The 15,726-nt window shown below is 52.9% G+C and overlaps 2 protein-coding genes across 6 annotated transcripts; both read right to left on the bottom strand.

Annotated features, from left to right (window-relative positions):
• Positions 1 to 3,710: 3,710 nt before the first annotated feature.
• LOC120758423 (antigen-presenting glycoprotein CD1d-like) lies at positions 3,711 to 7,055 on the bottom strand. Of its 5 annotated transcripts, none has more exons than XM_040076648.1 (6): positions 6,940 to 7,046; positions 5,458 to 5,634; positions 4,623 to 4,907; positions 4,241 to 4,525; positions 4,022 to 4,118; positions 3,711 to 3,882 (listed from the first exon to the last, which is right to left on the bottom strand). In XM_040076648.1, the coding sequence occupies exons 1-6, from the start codon at positions 7,004 to 7,006 to the stop codon at positions 3,837 to 3,839; spliced, it is 957 nt and encodes a 318-aa protein (XP_039932582.1). In that variant the 5' UTR covers positions 7,007 to 7,046; the 3' UTR covers positions 3,711 to 3,836. The 5 variants fall into 5 exon arrangements, with proteins under 5 accessions (XP_039932582.1, XP_039932580.1, XP_039932581.1 ...); XM_040076646.1 differs by having other exon boundaries at positions 5,458 to 5,715; positions 6,940 to 7,030; XM_040076647.2 differs by having other exon boundaries at positions 4,022 to 4,143; positions 5,458 to 5,718; positions 6,940 to 7,026.
• A 3,315-nt stretch (positions 7,056 to 10,370) lies between these two features.
• Positions 10,371 to 12,696, bottom strand: LOC120758344 (antigen-presenting glycoprotein CD1d-like). Its single transcript, XM_040076503.1, has 6 exons — positions 12,684 to 12,696; positions 11,624 to 11,881; positions 11,184 to 11,465; positions 10,802 to 11,086; positions 10,600 to 10,696; positions 10,371 to 10,431 (listed from the first exon to the last, which is right to left on the bottom strand). Exons 1-6 carry the CDS (start codon positions 12,694 to 12,696, stop codon positions 10,371 to 10,373), a joined length of 996 nt encoding a protein of 331 aa, XP_039932437.1.
• Between the last annotated feature and the right edge of the window lie 3,030 nt (positions 12,697 to 15,726).

The raw sequence follows: 15,726 nt of genomic DNA, 5'->3' as shown, positions 1-15,726 counted from the left end.
CATAGAGTTTAACAGCTTCTTATTTGACCTTCGGGAAAGCCCAAGAGAGCAATTGGAGCAATTAGGGATCAAGCTGGCTGGAATAATTTGCTGGATGTTTTTAGCGTGTATACCCCAATTTCTATACCGGAGGGAGAAATAGGAAGAGTGTCTATTTAGCCTCCATCTTCAAGAGAGAAATTATCTCTTGTCCAATGTTCAGGTGATTATTAAAATTTGAAGCATGTTTACAAAAGCAAAAATCTGGAACAAGTCATTTTGCAGCATGACTGAAACAGTTTCTGCATCCTTTCTCAGTTCTGGGATCATGCTGCAGGCAGCTCATGTGAACAACAAGCATCAGCCCTGCAGCTCTGAGACAGATTTCAAAAGGACAAGAAATAAAAAAATAGATAAGGCAATAAAGACGTGTAATTAGCTGAGGATGGATGGGGTTCCAAAATTCAGGCCAGAATTAACTAACTTCAGATTATTTGTAGGAAACAAATGACAGAGAGATGGCTCTTCCTCTTATCTAAATATGTTTGCTCCAAAAAGGAAATATTTTGGAAAGAAAAATTTAGATTTCTCTGTCATAAATGGTGGATGCAAATGCACTTTCCACTCTGCTGAACTACTGTGGAAAGCATGGAAGGGAAGGTGGTAATTCATTTTTGCAGATCAGTAAGAAGGTAGGCATTGTTGAAGAAGGTGATGGAGAAATTTCCAAAGACAGAAAAGCTTAACAAACAGGTCTGGAGGAACTGACGTCAGGCGAAAAGCTTAACTCCTTTCTGTCAGAGATGCACGTGGTGTCTCTCCTATATGAGGTGTGGGGGGGGGGGGGGGGGGGGGGGACGTGTCACCTACGTCCTTCTGTGTGCTCTGAAAAACCGTATCAGTTTATTTGACCAGAGCATGCAGAATGAAGGAGGATTAACCCCTCTCCCTTGGCTTTATCTCCTTCTCTCTAAAATTGGGTTCCAAATATCCCCTCCTTCCACAGGGCTAAAAAAGGATGCTATGAAACGTGTGGCTGGGTGCCATAACCAGAAGGATTTGCTAATTTTTAACACTTATCATAGATGCAGGAGGTAAGACTTGAGTTGCCCACTACAAGTGAAAAGGAAGAATCACTTAGTTACGATTGCTCTTTGCTGCTCGGCTTGGTTGAGCTGAAGGAAGTCCTGAGAAAACATTTTTCCAAGAAAGGTTACCAAAGCTGACAGTCTTTTTCTGCATTGTAACTTCCACTGGAACCTTGGGAGAGGGATCTGGAATACATATGCAGTCCTGGGATCAGGGAGTTTTTAATGCCTAATGCATTTTCTGCAGATGTACAAAGTGTCATCTGACATATATATACGCCACATGGATCTAATCGGTGTGTAACTGATAGGCTGCTGCGCCTCATGGAAAGTGTGTGCCTTGATTGGAAGTATTGGGGTCTTCAATGCCTTTAAGGGGGAATAGAAAACTTGTATCTATGGCAGAGATATTACCGTTGAGGGGTTAATTAGGCACTAACAACTAAGGCGGGAAAGCATTTTCTGGGGAAAAGTGACCATCTGGGAGAAAGCAATGGCATAAGAAACCCTGATTATTAGCGCATAGGCCTTGTTCTTACTCAAGGTCATTAGTAGGGCTGTAGGGTATGGCTGGATCAGAGTCCAAATATCCGTTCAAAGGTGTCCTCCGACCCTTGAGGAGTTTGCGCCTGATTTGCAGCTAGCTGCAAATAAACTAGTACTGGTGAGGTTTTGAAAACATTCAGAGATCATGTTTGAATGAGGAATAAAAGGTTCACAGATCAGGTAAGTTTTGACCTTTTCAGTTTATAATATCCATCAATTATTTTATTTTACAATAAAGGCTTTACCCTGAAGCTCATTAGCAGCACTTTTGCTGGTGTCAGTCCCCAAAGAAGATAGTACCTTAGCATCTCAGATTTCTGTTTGGCATACCCACTAGCAAGAGATGTTTCTCAAAAGAAGTGGGAATTGCAGGATAACCCACACAAACAGGGAGATTTTATTGCTTTGGTATGAAATTCGAAAGTTTAAATTTTCTGTAGTTTTATACACGCACTTCGTGTACATACAGATAGGCATTTGCATACAGAGAGAAAGAGGGAAACAATGTGATGACAATGAGGTCCACGGAGCTCTAATCACTCTGGACCAAATGGTTGGATTATTTCACTATGTCTCGCTGGCTCTCCCGGACAGGTGATGCAGCATGGCTTTGGGTTTTTAAGCAGGCCTGACAACTGCAAACATCTTCCTCTTTTTTTGCCTTTATCTTGAAATCTGGAGCTGAGGCGGGAAACGCCTTGGGCTTCATCCCCGGCTCTTCAGTGCTGGGTGAGACTGAGGGCTGGATCCGGGGACATGCGGAATCGGCGGGAAGCCACAGCGAGTACTTGGAAGCGCAGGCTCGGGTCTGGATAGGGCCGAGGGCAGGGATGGGGGTCCGGGGTCAGCCCCACCACCCCGCCGTGCTTGCCTCGCGCCGCCCGGTGACCGGTGACGCAGGAGGAGCACGAATGGCATTGGCGAACGGGCCGTGGCACAGCCAATGGAAGCGTGAGGGGGGCGAGGCAGCGGCGCCGGGGTTCCACCGGGCACCAGGTGACGTCAGTGCCGTACGGGTCACCATTGGCAGCCCGCCCGGGCGCGGTCAGGCCGGGGCCCTGCTGGCTCCGGGCCCCTGAGCAGAGATGGTCCCAAGCAGCCTGTGGTGAAAACCGCGCGGAAGCAGCTGTCCTGCAGCAGCCCGTGAAGGTCCACACCTGCAGAAATCCACCTGCAGCCTCTGAAGGAGCCCAATGCCTTAGAAGGTGTGTGTGCCCGAGAGAGACTGTGGCCCTATAGAGACATGGTGCTGGAGCAGGTTCCTGGCAGAACTTGTGACCCTGAGGGGAATCCACACTGGAGCAGCCCGTTCCTGAAGGAATGACCCCATAGAAATGACCGATGCTGGAGCAGTTTGTGAAGAACTGCAGCCCATGGAAAGGACCCACGCTGGAGACGTTTGTGGAAGACTGTCTCCTGTGGGTGGGACTCCACACTGGAGCAGGGTGAGGAGGAAGGAGCAATGGACAATACATAATGAACTGATGACAATCCTCATTCCACATCCTGCTGTGGAGTGTGTTGCTCAGAGTCTCCCAGAGACTCGGCATGGCTCTTTCATGGCTGTCAGGCATAGTGAAAGGGTGATAATCCCCCATCCTTCCAGCTTTTACAGAGATAGGAGGCAGGCATGGGGGCAGAAGTCAGAAGTGTAGGAGATCCTGATCTAAAACCGTTCGAAACTGAGGGTGAGATCAGCCCTGGAGATGGAGCTGCTCAATGTGCTCAAAATGTGTCAGGGATGTCAGGGGTGTCACTTGGGTCCTCCTTTCTCCTTCTCTCCCCGTTCAAGAGCTCACATCTCTCCATATCTCCCTGGTTTGTGGCCTGCTCCGTCCCACATCTCACTCAGCAGCCCCACAGTAGTCTGGCCTCGTGTTGTAACTGCCCTGTCAGGAACAGACAGTGGCCATGGAGAGATGTGGGGGAGGCTGTCAGAGGACTGGCTTCTCTTGACATGCCAGATGGAGACCAACCAGAGTCTAGGAAAAGGAAGAGTCTCTGGCTGCAATATGGAGTCTCTGTAGTGCGCTGAGCGGTTTCCTGAGAAAAGCTCATGAGGGTGAGGAAGGGTGAGAGACACATGAGCCACATGCATCAGGGGAAATTTGTAGCTCTTTAATGTGGTGGTTTTCCAAAACCATGTTGCTGCTGATGGGTCAAGAGCGGGACATGAAGTAAGAAGGGAGAGCAAGCAGTTGTTGCTGTGTGGGCACCCTGGTCTCAAATGATGAATTCCTCGGTCTCCCAGGCAGCCTCATTACCCTTCCTGCAAAGGGTATGCATGAGCTGTGTTGACAGTCAGGGAGTTCACCCCTACAGAGCTGCTGCTGCTGCTGCTGCTGCAACCCCAGGACTGACCTATATGCCTTTAAATCTTACAGCAGATGATGGGAGGGAGAGCTCACCTGTGCTTCCACCACCAAAATCCCCCAGCAGAGGCTGTGGCCACAAGAAGCAGCACCACAATGGTAATGCTGATGGTTGCAGCTGCCCTGCGGTTTTCTGGGACAGGGAGGGAAGAGGGCGACTGTGTGGAGGTGGCAGCACCAGTCAAGGAGCTGCCCCTCATAGGGCCAGTGGCTGCTGTCTGCAGCCTGCACCCCATCCCCAGGGGTGGCACCTACCCCATGGGATGAGAAGGCTGCGGGTGCCCAGGCTGCGGTGGCGCACACGGCAGACATAGCTGTGCCCATCACGGGGGGCCACGGCCAAGACACTGCGGAGCTGGTAGGTGAGGTCAGCGTTGGGCAGGATGGTGCTGGTGTTGAGTGCCGGGCCCGGAGGCACCTCCTGGCCATCCCGCAGCCAGGCCACGCTGATGGGACGGGGGTAGAAGCCAGTGACGTGGCAAACGAGCAGCAGCTGGTCTAGGCTGGGGGTGCGGGCAAAGACCGTGGCCACAGGCAGCTCTGGGGAATGAGAGCAAAGGGGTGGGGGAAGCCCTGGTGGGGCATGGGCTGGGCCCCAGTGTTGGGGGTGGCTGTTGCAGGGTCAGGGTGGTCTCACCTTGTCTCTCCAGAATTTCCCTCCCATACCTCTTCATGCTGAGGAAGTTGCTCTGGCACACCCAGATGGAGAGAAGGTGCTCCAGAAGTACTTTGACAGACTTCTGCTTGTTGAGGCTCTTGCTGACCAGCTCTGCCACCTGGGTTGGCTGCTGGGCCTCCCAGTGCTGTTTATCTACCTCAAAAGCTACAAGGTCTCTGCCATCCCAGCTGACATTCAGGAAGCTCTGGCCTGTCGTATTGGGGTACACCACACAGCCTGCACGTAACTGGACCACCAATGGGTCTGTCAAGGACAAAGCCAGAGGAGAGGTCCCATGAGTATGTGGGACGTGGGTGGAATGCGGTGGTGTGTGGCTGAGGGCACATACAGGGATGCAGTGGAAAGCAGGGTACAACAGGCACAGGGGGTAAGGCCATGCTTCAGGAGACTCCAGACACCCTGCAAGCCCTCAGGCCCCCTGGAAGAATGGAGTGGATATCGGTGCGGGGTGCTTGCTTAAAAAGAATTCTGTCCCCCAAAATATTTGCCCCCAATTTTCTCTTCCTTGATCATTGCTGTGTCAATCCTGCAGTTCCAGTAAATTTGTTGGCAGCTCTCTGACACACAGGGGGTTCCTTGTGCCAGATGGCAGAAGCCCCGAGGGATATTTTTGGTCTGCTGCCCTACCCACCCCTGCTAGTCATATGCCCCATCTGTTGCAGTGTTTCAGGAGCTGTTGCATCCTATGAGACGCACCACTCCCCCCGCCCCCCACAATGCCATCCTGGTGGAGAGCAGGCCACAACCTGGGGAGAAGGACTAGGGATTTGGCATGGCTCATTCCTATACTCACAGTGCTGTTCTGTCTGATGAACTGTGTCGTGCACAAATCGGATCATATTGCGCAGAAAGATTTTGTACTGGGACATTATCTTTTCCCCGTCACCTTCAGCTGCAGCCTGGCTGACCCAGGGCCAGTGGAAGTGGATGCTCCAGTTGGCCGGATGCAGTGTTAAGATGGGTATGTCCCCTATGAGTGCCACACCCAACATCTCAGCAGAGCTGATGTTGGCAAAGAGGCTAGTCAGGAGGTACTGGATAATCTGTGGCTCTGCTAGGAGAGAGGATAGAGACAGGAAAGAGTGCAGGAAGGAGAGGACTGGAGGTGTTAAAGGGGAAATTGGAAGCGGAGGTGCTGGAGGGGGAACGGGATTCGGACTAGATAATAAGAAATAATTTTTTTATGTGAGGGGCAGTGAGACACTGGCATATGTTACCCAGACATATGGTGGAGGCCCCACCCCTGGAAACATTCAAGGCCAGGTTGTTTGGTGCTCTGAGCAGGGATGGTGTCCCCGCCCATGGCAGAGGGGTTGGAGTGAATGGCTTTTAGAAGTTCCTTTTCATCCCAAATCATTCTGCGCTTCTATGATTCTATACTCTTCATCCTGCTCAGGGTTGTCTTCCTGTCTGAACTTCCTCTGACTTCACTGCTCTTTTTCCTTCTCTATTTTACTTTCAACAAAGTGACTGTCTGCTGCTGAAGATGTTAGGCATTTTATCCCCTCCCTCCTTTCCATGCTTCCCTCCCAGCTAGAGCTGCTGTCTGACTGTGCAGAGCAGATGAAGGGGCACCTTGCTGCTCGTTTGGGGTGATGTTTCTCCCCAGGAAAAGCACCTGTGCCAGGATCTGCCGAAGACCTGGACATGGTACAGAGAATACAGAGGATGGTTGATAGGAAAGGGCATTTTGTCCAGGTTTGGGGCTCCCTTACAGGACCAGAACACCAGCCCAGGCCAGAGATCAATCCTGCCTTTCTGTGTTTGATGCTGCCTGCCCTGGAAGCATATGGTCTCACAGCGTTGTGGTAAAACTCTCTGTGTGACAGCAGTGCCCGAAACACCCTCTGGCAGGTGCAGCTCCCTAACGAACGAGGGGCTGCTGTAAGGGGCCCTCAGCACCATGTGGAGCTGAGATATGCCTGGCACCCATGGGCTCCCTGCAGGAGGAGGAGATCTTGCAGGGAAACTCGACACCCAAGGCCTGTTTTGGGACCACTGTTGTTTCTTCTGCTTGTGTGCTCAAGACTCTGTGTTGGAGCTGGTGGGGCAGAAGTTCTGAGCTGAAGGCAGGAACAGAGAGGGTGGTCAGGAACAAAGCATGTTTGGGTGGTGCACGGTGGAAGGTGGCTCTTGATGCTGGGAATCATCTGCACCCCCCACCCCCCCATACGGCACAGTGGCCTGGCCATGCCTCCCCTGAGCAGAACTTGTGGGGTCCTCTGACAGGGCGCGGGGGTGAGAACGGTTGAGGCGAGCCAGGGCTCCCACTTACCCTCTGGGTCTGCCCACATCCCAGGGAGGAGGATCGGGAGAAAGAGGAGGAGGTGAAGGGGCTGCATGGCGCATGCGGCAAGGCTGAAGAAGCAACAGCACTGACTGTGGGATCCCAAGCTTCAACCCAGCCCAGCAGTCACTGCGGTGGCTTTCCACCAATTGGAGAATCAATGTGTCAGGGAGGAGCCCAGAGGTCTCAAGCTGAGGGCTGGGGACGTGTGGGAGGGACAAAAGCTGAAATACTTGAGCCGGAAGTACCGTGACAGGCTGGGGCTGGGAAGAGGCCAGCCAGAAGGAGAAGGCAGGGAAAAAGAGTTCCAGGGAACAGAACTAGGAAAAAAGATGTTCAAGCTGGGTTTAGCTGACATCCCCTCCCCACCAATATTACATTGTACTATTTCTGTTCTTGTGGGATGCATCAGCACCAATGCAGGTGACAATGGCTTTCGGATTTCAAACCTAACTGGAGAAAGATGGTTTCTGTCCCCTCAGCCCCTACACAGGGAGAAGGGATACTTTGGGTCACCCCCCTCCCACTTCTGTCACCTCCAGCTCAGGCTGCTCCTGCATCACTTACCTAATTCTAGGGATGGGGCTCCCAGGGAGGAGGTGACAAGCTGTTTCACCTAGTCCCAAGCTGTAGGACATAGCTGAGGAGCCCCAACTCTGCTCTAAACACCTGGGGGCGGGCCTGGCAACTCCCCTTTTCTTCCCACCAGCTTTGGTGAGGAATGTGGTCCCCCTCCCCTAGAGCCACCCCGAGCATGGGAACTGAAATGGTGGGAGCCATCCCCCTGCTCCATCCCCACTGGCACCAGTGTCCAGTGCTGGAGGGATCATGGGGTGACCAGATTCAGCCTCCCCACCCCCACAATGACCCCAATCGACTGCTCCTCCCCTCAACCTGCAGTTTCTCTTCCCCTTTTTTGGGTGGTGCTTCCATTGGGGGTGAAGGTAGAACCAAAACCACAACCAAGGGCGAGTCTGAGGGGTGCATCTCGATACCATCCAAATACTGAATATTTTTGCTTCCGTGGAGCTGTCTCAGAGAGAAGTAGGACAGAAATGACACCAACTTCCCCGGAAGCATGACACAGGAGATGTCCAGCTATGCCACCACAAGGTCCGCATCCCTCCCACTAGTCCTAGACCCAGAGGAGAGTGTTTGGCTATCAGGAGGACAAAGCGCAGCCATGGGGCAGCCAGGGAGGGAAGAGACAAGGTGGCTTTTGCCTCTGCAATCCTGTGTGGTGATCACTTGTCCCCATGGTCTCCCCTGAGATGACTGCTGGTCACTTCTTGCTGAGCAGCTGAGAGGCCAATCGCAGCCCTCTGTCCTGTGAAGGTGCATGTGACATTACCTGTGTCTGAGCTGCTCATAGGACAGGGCCAGGCTTCTGGCTTGTGTGGGTGGTTACAATGTGTTCAGCCCCCTCGGAAATTCCTCCAGATGTGTCCCAGTGATGCAGTGGATCTGCTTCAAAGTTCTGCTTTAGCCCTTCCACTTCTCTATTGAATGTACTTCTCATGTTTGGAGGTTTTTTTCACTTCCTTTTTTTTGCTCACAGCTTCTTCCTCCTTCATATTGTCAGTTCTCTGGTCTGAAAATGACCCAAGGGGACAGGGGGTTGTTGGTCCACACAGACCATTGGTCCTCAGAGTCCCCTCAGGTGACCGTGGTCCTCAGAGTCACCCCCAGGTTACCGCTGGTCCCCACGGTTTCCTCGGATGACATTGATTCTTACAATCCTCTCAAGTGATTACTGATCCTCACTTTCCCCCTGCCCTAGAGGACTATAGGACTTTGAATTTCTCATGTGGCCACTGGTCCTCAAATGACAGGTGACATTAGCCTTTGCAATCTCCCCTGAGGTGAATGCTGCACCCCCCCAAGCTGTGCCTGGGTAAGTTGGGGTGGACAGAAATGCAATGCCTCTGGGTGCCATACTGAGTGGGTGGATGAGCAGCAGCAACCACCGCACTGGGCTGTGGTGAGGTGCCTTCAGAATCCTCCTAAAATGCCTAGGTGAGGCCTGTTATTGTAAAGTCTATTAGGGGATGTGAGCTAATATTTGCAGACACCCCCCTGGTGCCAGGTGTTTGTGAGTGTGGTGCCGTAGGGTCTTTTTGGAGGTCATTCACATGAACAGCTTTCCTCAGCATGTTTCCTCACTGGTGGCACCTGCTCTTCAGGTCTGCCCAGTGCAGTGAGTGCTGCAGGATATTCCACTCTGCTTGGGAGAGGAATTGCTCCATTTGCCCTGTGAGTGCCAAGGCTGCAGGGAGGCATGCCCACACCTAAGAGTTTCATCTGTCTGTCCCAATTCAGCAGGGGCTGGGAGAAGCTTGGTGTCACTCCTCTTGCAGGGAGGTCCCTGAGTCCTGTGGTGCCCACAGGTGACTCTGGCTGCAAGGGAAATGCAGTCTTCATCCCAGCATTGTGGTTTCCAGGTTCTGGCCAGGGGAGAACAAGCACTATTTGATTTGTGGTGGATATGGCCACAAGCCAGCCAGGTTTTCTGGCTTGCACACTTCCTGGGAAAATTTCCAGGAAGTTGTCCAGTAAAACCAAACCTTTTGAAGCTACGTGTTCAAGTTTATTGGGAACATGAACTACATGCCTTCCTGTGTGTGTGTGAACTCTGCTATCTTTGATGGGACACGGGCTTCTTTTTTCTCCTTTATTAGGAGCCTTGAGGTCACATTACTCCCATGTGCACAGTTTCTTATTTCCATGCACTATGTATATGCACAGGCAGACATGTAGTGTTTTTTCCCCATGCCTTGGTGCTTTCTGCAATTAGTGCCAATAATTCAGCCATGTTTCAGCTTCTATACGTGGCTGATCAACACTTCTCCAAGCCCATTCAACTGCAAAGGCACATGAACTTAGTGAAAATATTAATGGTTTATTTTCATTTCATACACATCTGCAGTTCTCACACATTACACCAGAGTTTCAGTGTTACTCAGTAAAGATATTTCTGGCTAGGTTCTATTAGTCTTTGTGGAACAGTTCAGTCTCAGCACAAATATTTCTGGAATATGGTTAATAAAGGCAATTTGTTGGAAAAAATATACCAGAAAGTGACAGTAGAAGGGGACAGCTTTCCAGCTTCTAACAAAACTATTATTGAAGCAGAACCAGGAGAATTTGCCATTGGGCATTGAGGTGCCCTAGAGCATCAGTGGGTGGACTGGCCAGTGCCACAAGCTAAGAGATGATCATGTGTAACAAGTGAGGAGGTCTCAGACTTGAATTTTTGTCTGTTTTAAAAAATTCAAATGAGTCAAAAGCTCAGGTTTCTCTTGTGCATCTCTGAATCATGTTAGTCTTGCAATTGCCAATGCTCAGAACTTAATTGAAGCAGAGAAAAAGTTGCTGTGAAGGCAGTGGGAGGGAATGGGGACTGTTGGCTCCCTTCTGAGCTAAGCTTCTTTGCTCAGGATGGAGTTCCTGGACTCTGATTCCTCCATCTGCTGGTGCTTTCTGAAATGAGAGGAGGACAGCTGGATGCTCCACGGCAGAGAGCTTGTGGGAGTGCAGACAGGATCTGTCAGGGCCAAAGCAAGAGCTTTGCTGCTCAGTGCAGAAATCCCCTGGGCATTTCCTCCCCTCCTCTCTCACTGCCACTCCATGGGAGAGACAGGGACTCACCTTTGTCTCCAGACCCAAAGCACTGATGTGGCAGCTATGGCCATGGCTGCAAGCAGTCCGGCCATGAGCCCTGTGATCAGCACCACTTCTGAATTCCCTGGGAAACATGAGGCAAATCTGCCATGAACTTTCTGGGGTTTGCTCCATCTTGTGGGGCAGTGTGGCTCAGGACGCCCATCTCATCCCCAGGGGTGGCACCTACCCCATGGGATGAGAAGGCTGCGGGTGCCCAGGCTGCGGTGGCGCACGCGGCAGACATAGCTGTGCCCATCACGGGGGGCCACGGCCAAGACACTGCGGAGCTGGTAGGTGAGGTCAGCGTTGGGCAGGATGGTGCTGGTGTTGAGTGCCGGGCCCGGAGGCACCTCCTGGCCATCCCGCAGCCAGGCCACGCTGATGGGACGGGGGTAGAAGCCAGTGACGTGGCAAACGAGCAGCAGCTGGTCTAGGCTGGGGGTGCGGGCAAAGACCGTGGCCACAGGCAGCTCTGGGGAATGAGAGCAAAGGGGTGGGGGAAGCCCTGGTGGGGCATGGGCTGGGCCCCAGTGTCGGGGGTGGCTGTTGCAGGGTCAGGGTGGTCTCACCTTGTCTCTCCAGAGCTGCCCTCCCATAGTGCAGGAGCATCTCCATCTCATCGACACAAGTATCATTGAAGATCATTTCCACCATCTCACTGAAGGCAGTGGAGTTTTGGAGAAATGACTGGACATACCGTGACAACTTGGTGTCCTGGGAGAGGGTCCAGGTGGCATTCTTTGTGTCGAAGCTGAGGAAATCCTGACCATTGTAACCCACATAGGCAAAGGCCTCGGAGGTTCTGTTGGGGTACAGCACGCAGCCTGCTGTGCACTGAGCCACAAAGGGGTCTGGTGGAGCAGAGAGGAGACATAGGTTGCAGGAGGGGCTGGGATTACCTTCGTGCAGCCATGGTCATTGTCTCCTATACAGCACCAGCACTGTCAGATCCTTCCCCACTTCCCAGCTGCTTTTCAGGAAGGGGTTGCAGTGAAGACTGGGTACTCACAGGGGACATCCCTTTGCATGGCCCCTTCATTGATCAGATGGTTGAACTTCTGCAAATAGATCTTAATCAGGTTCGCAATGGCGTCCCAGTCAGCTCGGGGCAGGGCTGAGCGCACCCAGGGCTGGCAGAAGTGGATGGACCATGTGTGTTTATCAAGAGAACCAAGTTCGATGTCTTCCAGCAGACCCAGCCCTTCCGTGTCCGCAAACGAGGTGTTTTGGAAGGTGGTGGTCTGGAGCAGCCGGATAGTGAAGGTCCCTACATGAGACAAGGGTTGACAGGGAGGAGATGGGACTGGGAGAAGAGAGCTGAGGAAAGTGGAGAAGCTGAGGGATGGGTCTTTGAGGCTGCAGGGATCCATGGGCCCCCCATAAGCCCCTTACAGCTTTTGCAGCCCCAGTTCCCGTCCCCTGCACCCACCTGGGGTGGCTGCATCCCTGCTGGGGAGGAGGCGTGGAGCAAGGGGACAAGCAGGAGTGAGGAAGCAAGTGCCCAAGGTGGGTGGGGAGCAGGAAGCCTCTCTCCTAATGGAGCCCTATGGAGGTAGATGTGTATGAGCCAGGGGTCCCACTTACCCTCCAGATTTGCCCATGTCCCAGAGAGGAGGAGGAGGTAGAGGAGAAGGGAGAGAAGGCAGCAGCAAGGGGACTGCATAGTTCCAGCAGTGAGGCCCAGAGTGTGCAGCAGTGGGTGCAGCAGCAGGAAGAACAGACTGCTGAGAGATGTGGCCTCAGATGTCTCAGGCTGGCTCTGCCTGGAAAGCTCTACTGTTACTAATGGCCCTGGCAGCCAATGGAGCTGGCACTGAGGTTTAGGGGAGGGCTCTGAGTTTCCCACATGGAGTGAACTGGGGCATCCTGAGTATGACTGTGAGTGCTGGGGGAATTTGATTGTGAGCAAGGCCATTCCACTGCATGTAGGAGCGGTCCCTCATGGCTGCAGCAGGACCTTGACAATCGGTGATGTGGGTGAACTGAGTCCTCTGTTCTACCCCCCTGTCAGGTGGACCTGTCACTTGGCCATGCACTGCATCCATTGCCCTGATAGGAATGTCCCTTACTTGTGCCTGCCATATCTGGCCCTGCACAGAACATACATTCCCACCCGCTCTGTACTGCCAGGTGGGTTCACAACAACATGGCTGTTTTTCCCATGCCTCTTTGTCACCTCCCAACCATCCCACAGCCAGGCCACTCTGATGCTCCACAGGTACATAAGCCAGTGATGTGGCAAGCCTGCAAGAGAGCTGGACCACGGCCTTGGAGAGTTCTGAAGGGTAAGAGAGTGAAGGAGAAAAGCCAATGGTAATATCCCTTGACCCCTCAGCACTGCTGGTATCATCCTGGGGAAGGGACTTCCCAGAGCTGAGGTGATGACCACTTGCAGCCTGGACCACAGCTGTGGGGTCAGGGATGGCTGCAGGAACAGTTGGAGGAAGCAGTCCTCCAGGAGCTCTTCTTGGGGTGCAAGAAGTGAAGGAACTAGATCAGCTATAGTGTGGTGGTCCCCAAGGGGAAGGATGGGATGCAGGGCTGGAAAGGACTATTTCCCACTGACAGTCATCAGACTCCAGGAGCAGTGGCAGTTAGCTGCTCAGGATCTTCAAGCTGGGATGGGGATGGGGCCCCACCACCAAGCCCACTCCAGGGAGTTGCAGTGGATATGCAACTTCCCCCTTTCCACAGAGCTCTATCCATGCCATGGGGCCTGGAGCTGCCTCTCTGCTTCCCTGCACTCCACAGTGTAGGGGAGCCAGAACTCTGCCCTAAACACCCCCACAGGGGAGGCCTGAAGGATCGGCTGCAGCCTGGCAACTCCCCTTTCCTTCCCACCAGCTTTGGTGAGGAATCCAGTCTCCGTCCCCAAGAGCCCCCTGTGCATGGGAACAGAAATGGTGGGAGCCATCCCCCTACTCTGTTCAAATTGGCAGCAGTGTCCAGTGCTGGAGGGACAATGTGGTGACCAGAACTGCACAGTATCCCATATCCACTGCTCCTCCCTCACCTGCAGTTTCTCTCCCCCTTTCCTGGGGGTGCCCATGTTGAGGGCAAAGGCAGAGCTGAAACCACAGCTGCGGGCAAGTCAGAGGTGGGGTGCCCTGGTAACAACCAAACCCAACAGGGGCAGAGGTATCCATGTTGGTATGTGACCCTTCCAAGCACAACTGGGACTAGGTGTCACCATTCCTTGTCACCATTTTTGGTGTCTCCAGCTATAGGGACAAGGGGAAGGGCCATATGGGGCTGCTGCAGGCTGAGCTCCAGCATCCCATGACACTGAGTCAGACATAGGGACAAAGGGACACCAAACCCCTTCCTTTCCATGGAGCTGTCCCAGAGAGAAGTAGGGGTGCTGTGGTGGCCTGGTAGGCCCAGAAATGACACCAACTTCCCCAGCAGCATGACGCAGGGGATGTCCAGCTATGCCACCACAAGGTCCGCATCCCTCCCACTAGTCCTAGACCCGGAGGAGAGTGTTTGGCTGTCAGGATGACAAAGCGCAGCCATGGGGCAGCCAGGGAGGGAAGAGACAAGGTGGCTTTTGCCTCTGCAATCCTGTGTGGTGATCACTTGTCCCCATGGTCTCCCCTGAGATGACTGCTGGTCACTTCTTGCTGAGCAGCTGAGAGGCCATTCGCAGTCCTCTGTCCAGTGAAGGTGCATGTGACAAAACTCAACATGCAGTCCCCTGTAGGTCAAGATGAGGTCCAGTGTACACAATCAACTTATATCTACTCATATTTCATTTCTCCTTACTGGTGGAAATAATCACTAGATACAGAATTGCTAAATCCCACAAACTCCACAGGAAAAAAGACAAAACCGAAGTGGAGGGGTACTCCCCCCTTTCAAGACAGCATCTGCCACAGGACAACCATGTTTAGGGAGACAAAGGGAAAATAGAGTCAGCCTTCCTCCCTGCTTATCCCTCCATCAGCAAAGGCAGCTGGCACATTCCGGCAGGAGATATTCAGCGAACAGCTAGAACTCATTGAGAGATTTTGCCTTTGTTGTGGCAGGGAACAGCAAGGCAAGGCAAAGCAGCTGGGCTGGGATGACTTGGTGCCTTCTTGCCTCACCTGGGCACTGCTGGCAAGCTATGGGCAACTCAGACTGGAGCAAGACCACTCTCCTTTCTGGCACAGTTCTGCTGACAGGCACTCCCAGAACTTGCATAGAGGCAAGTCCAAGATTCAAAAGAGGAACAAAAGGGAGGAGGAAAAAGAAAAAACAGCAGAAAAACCCAAGGCAAAGATTCTGCCTTGATCAAAGACCACAAGGCAAGAGGGGTCTGCCTGAGAGACCCCTGACTTCGAAAAGGAACCCCAGCAACCCCTGTCCCTTAGTGTCAACTTCCAGCCATGGCGCTGGATCTTAAAGAGACAAGTAACAGTTTTGGGTACAGATAGATATGGACTACAGTAACATCTCTGTTTAACCAGGACACATGCTCATTTGAAGTAGAACAATTTGGCCTCCTTCCTGCCCTTTCCCAGGCTCAGCTGATGTGCGGAGAGAAGACTCTATAACTCACAGAGTGGTTATGAGAGTAGGTATGAATTTATTCAGCGCTGAGGTGCATGGGGATAACTCCTCAAAGACATGCACCTCAGCGCTGAATAAATTCATACCTACTCTCATAACCACTCTGTGAGTTATAGAGTCTTCTCTCCGCACATCATTTTGGCGAGCCAGCCAGGAGGATCTCTGTCCGGCTGTGGGAGCGGCCGAGGAGCGGATTCCCTGGCGCGCCCCCAGGACCTTCCCGGGAGGGACCCCGGACCTCGGCTCGCTCACCGCGGGGACAGACAACGACCTGCTGGCCTTGCGGATAAAGGTATGAATTAAATATCGGGGAAGGGGCAGCTGATAAGTCGTGCAGAGACGTCTGACGCGCAGCACAGTCCCGGTGGGCTTGCAAGCAGCCGGCCAGGGAGAAGCCGGACACAGAGGGGGAGGGATCGATCCCCGGCCGATAGCGCGGCCGATGAGAAGGGGTCTCACTGAGCTGATAGAGCAGCCCGCTAGCGACTCTGGGGGTGAGTCGAGTGAACCCTTGTTTTGCTGCTATTTTGTGTGAATGCTAAGTCCGGACACGTTGAG

The sequence above is a fragment of the Hirundo rustica genome, chromosome 12 (assembly GCF_015227805.2).
Source record: "Hirundo rustica isolate bHirRus1 chromosome 12, bHirRus1.pri.v3, whole genome shotgun sequence".
NCBI classification, from domain to species: domain Eukaryota; kingdom Metazoa; phylum Chordata; class Aves; order Passeriformes; family Hirundinidae; genus Hirundo; species Hirundo rustica.
Note: the sequence above shows the minus strand (reverse complement) of the source record. Positions and strands in the feature narration are given on the sequence as shown.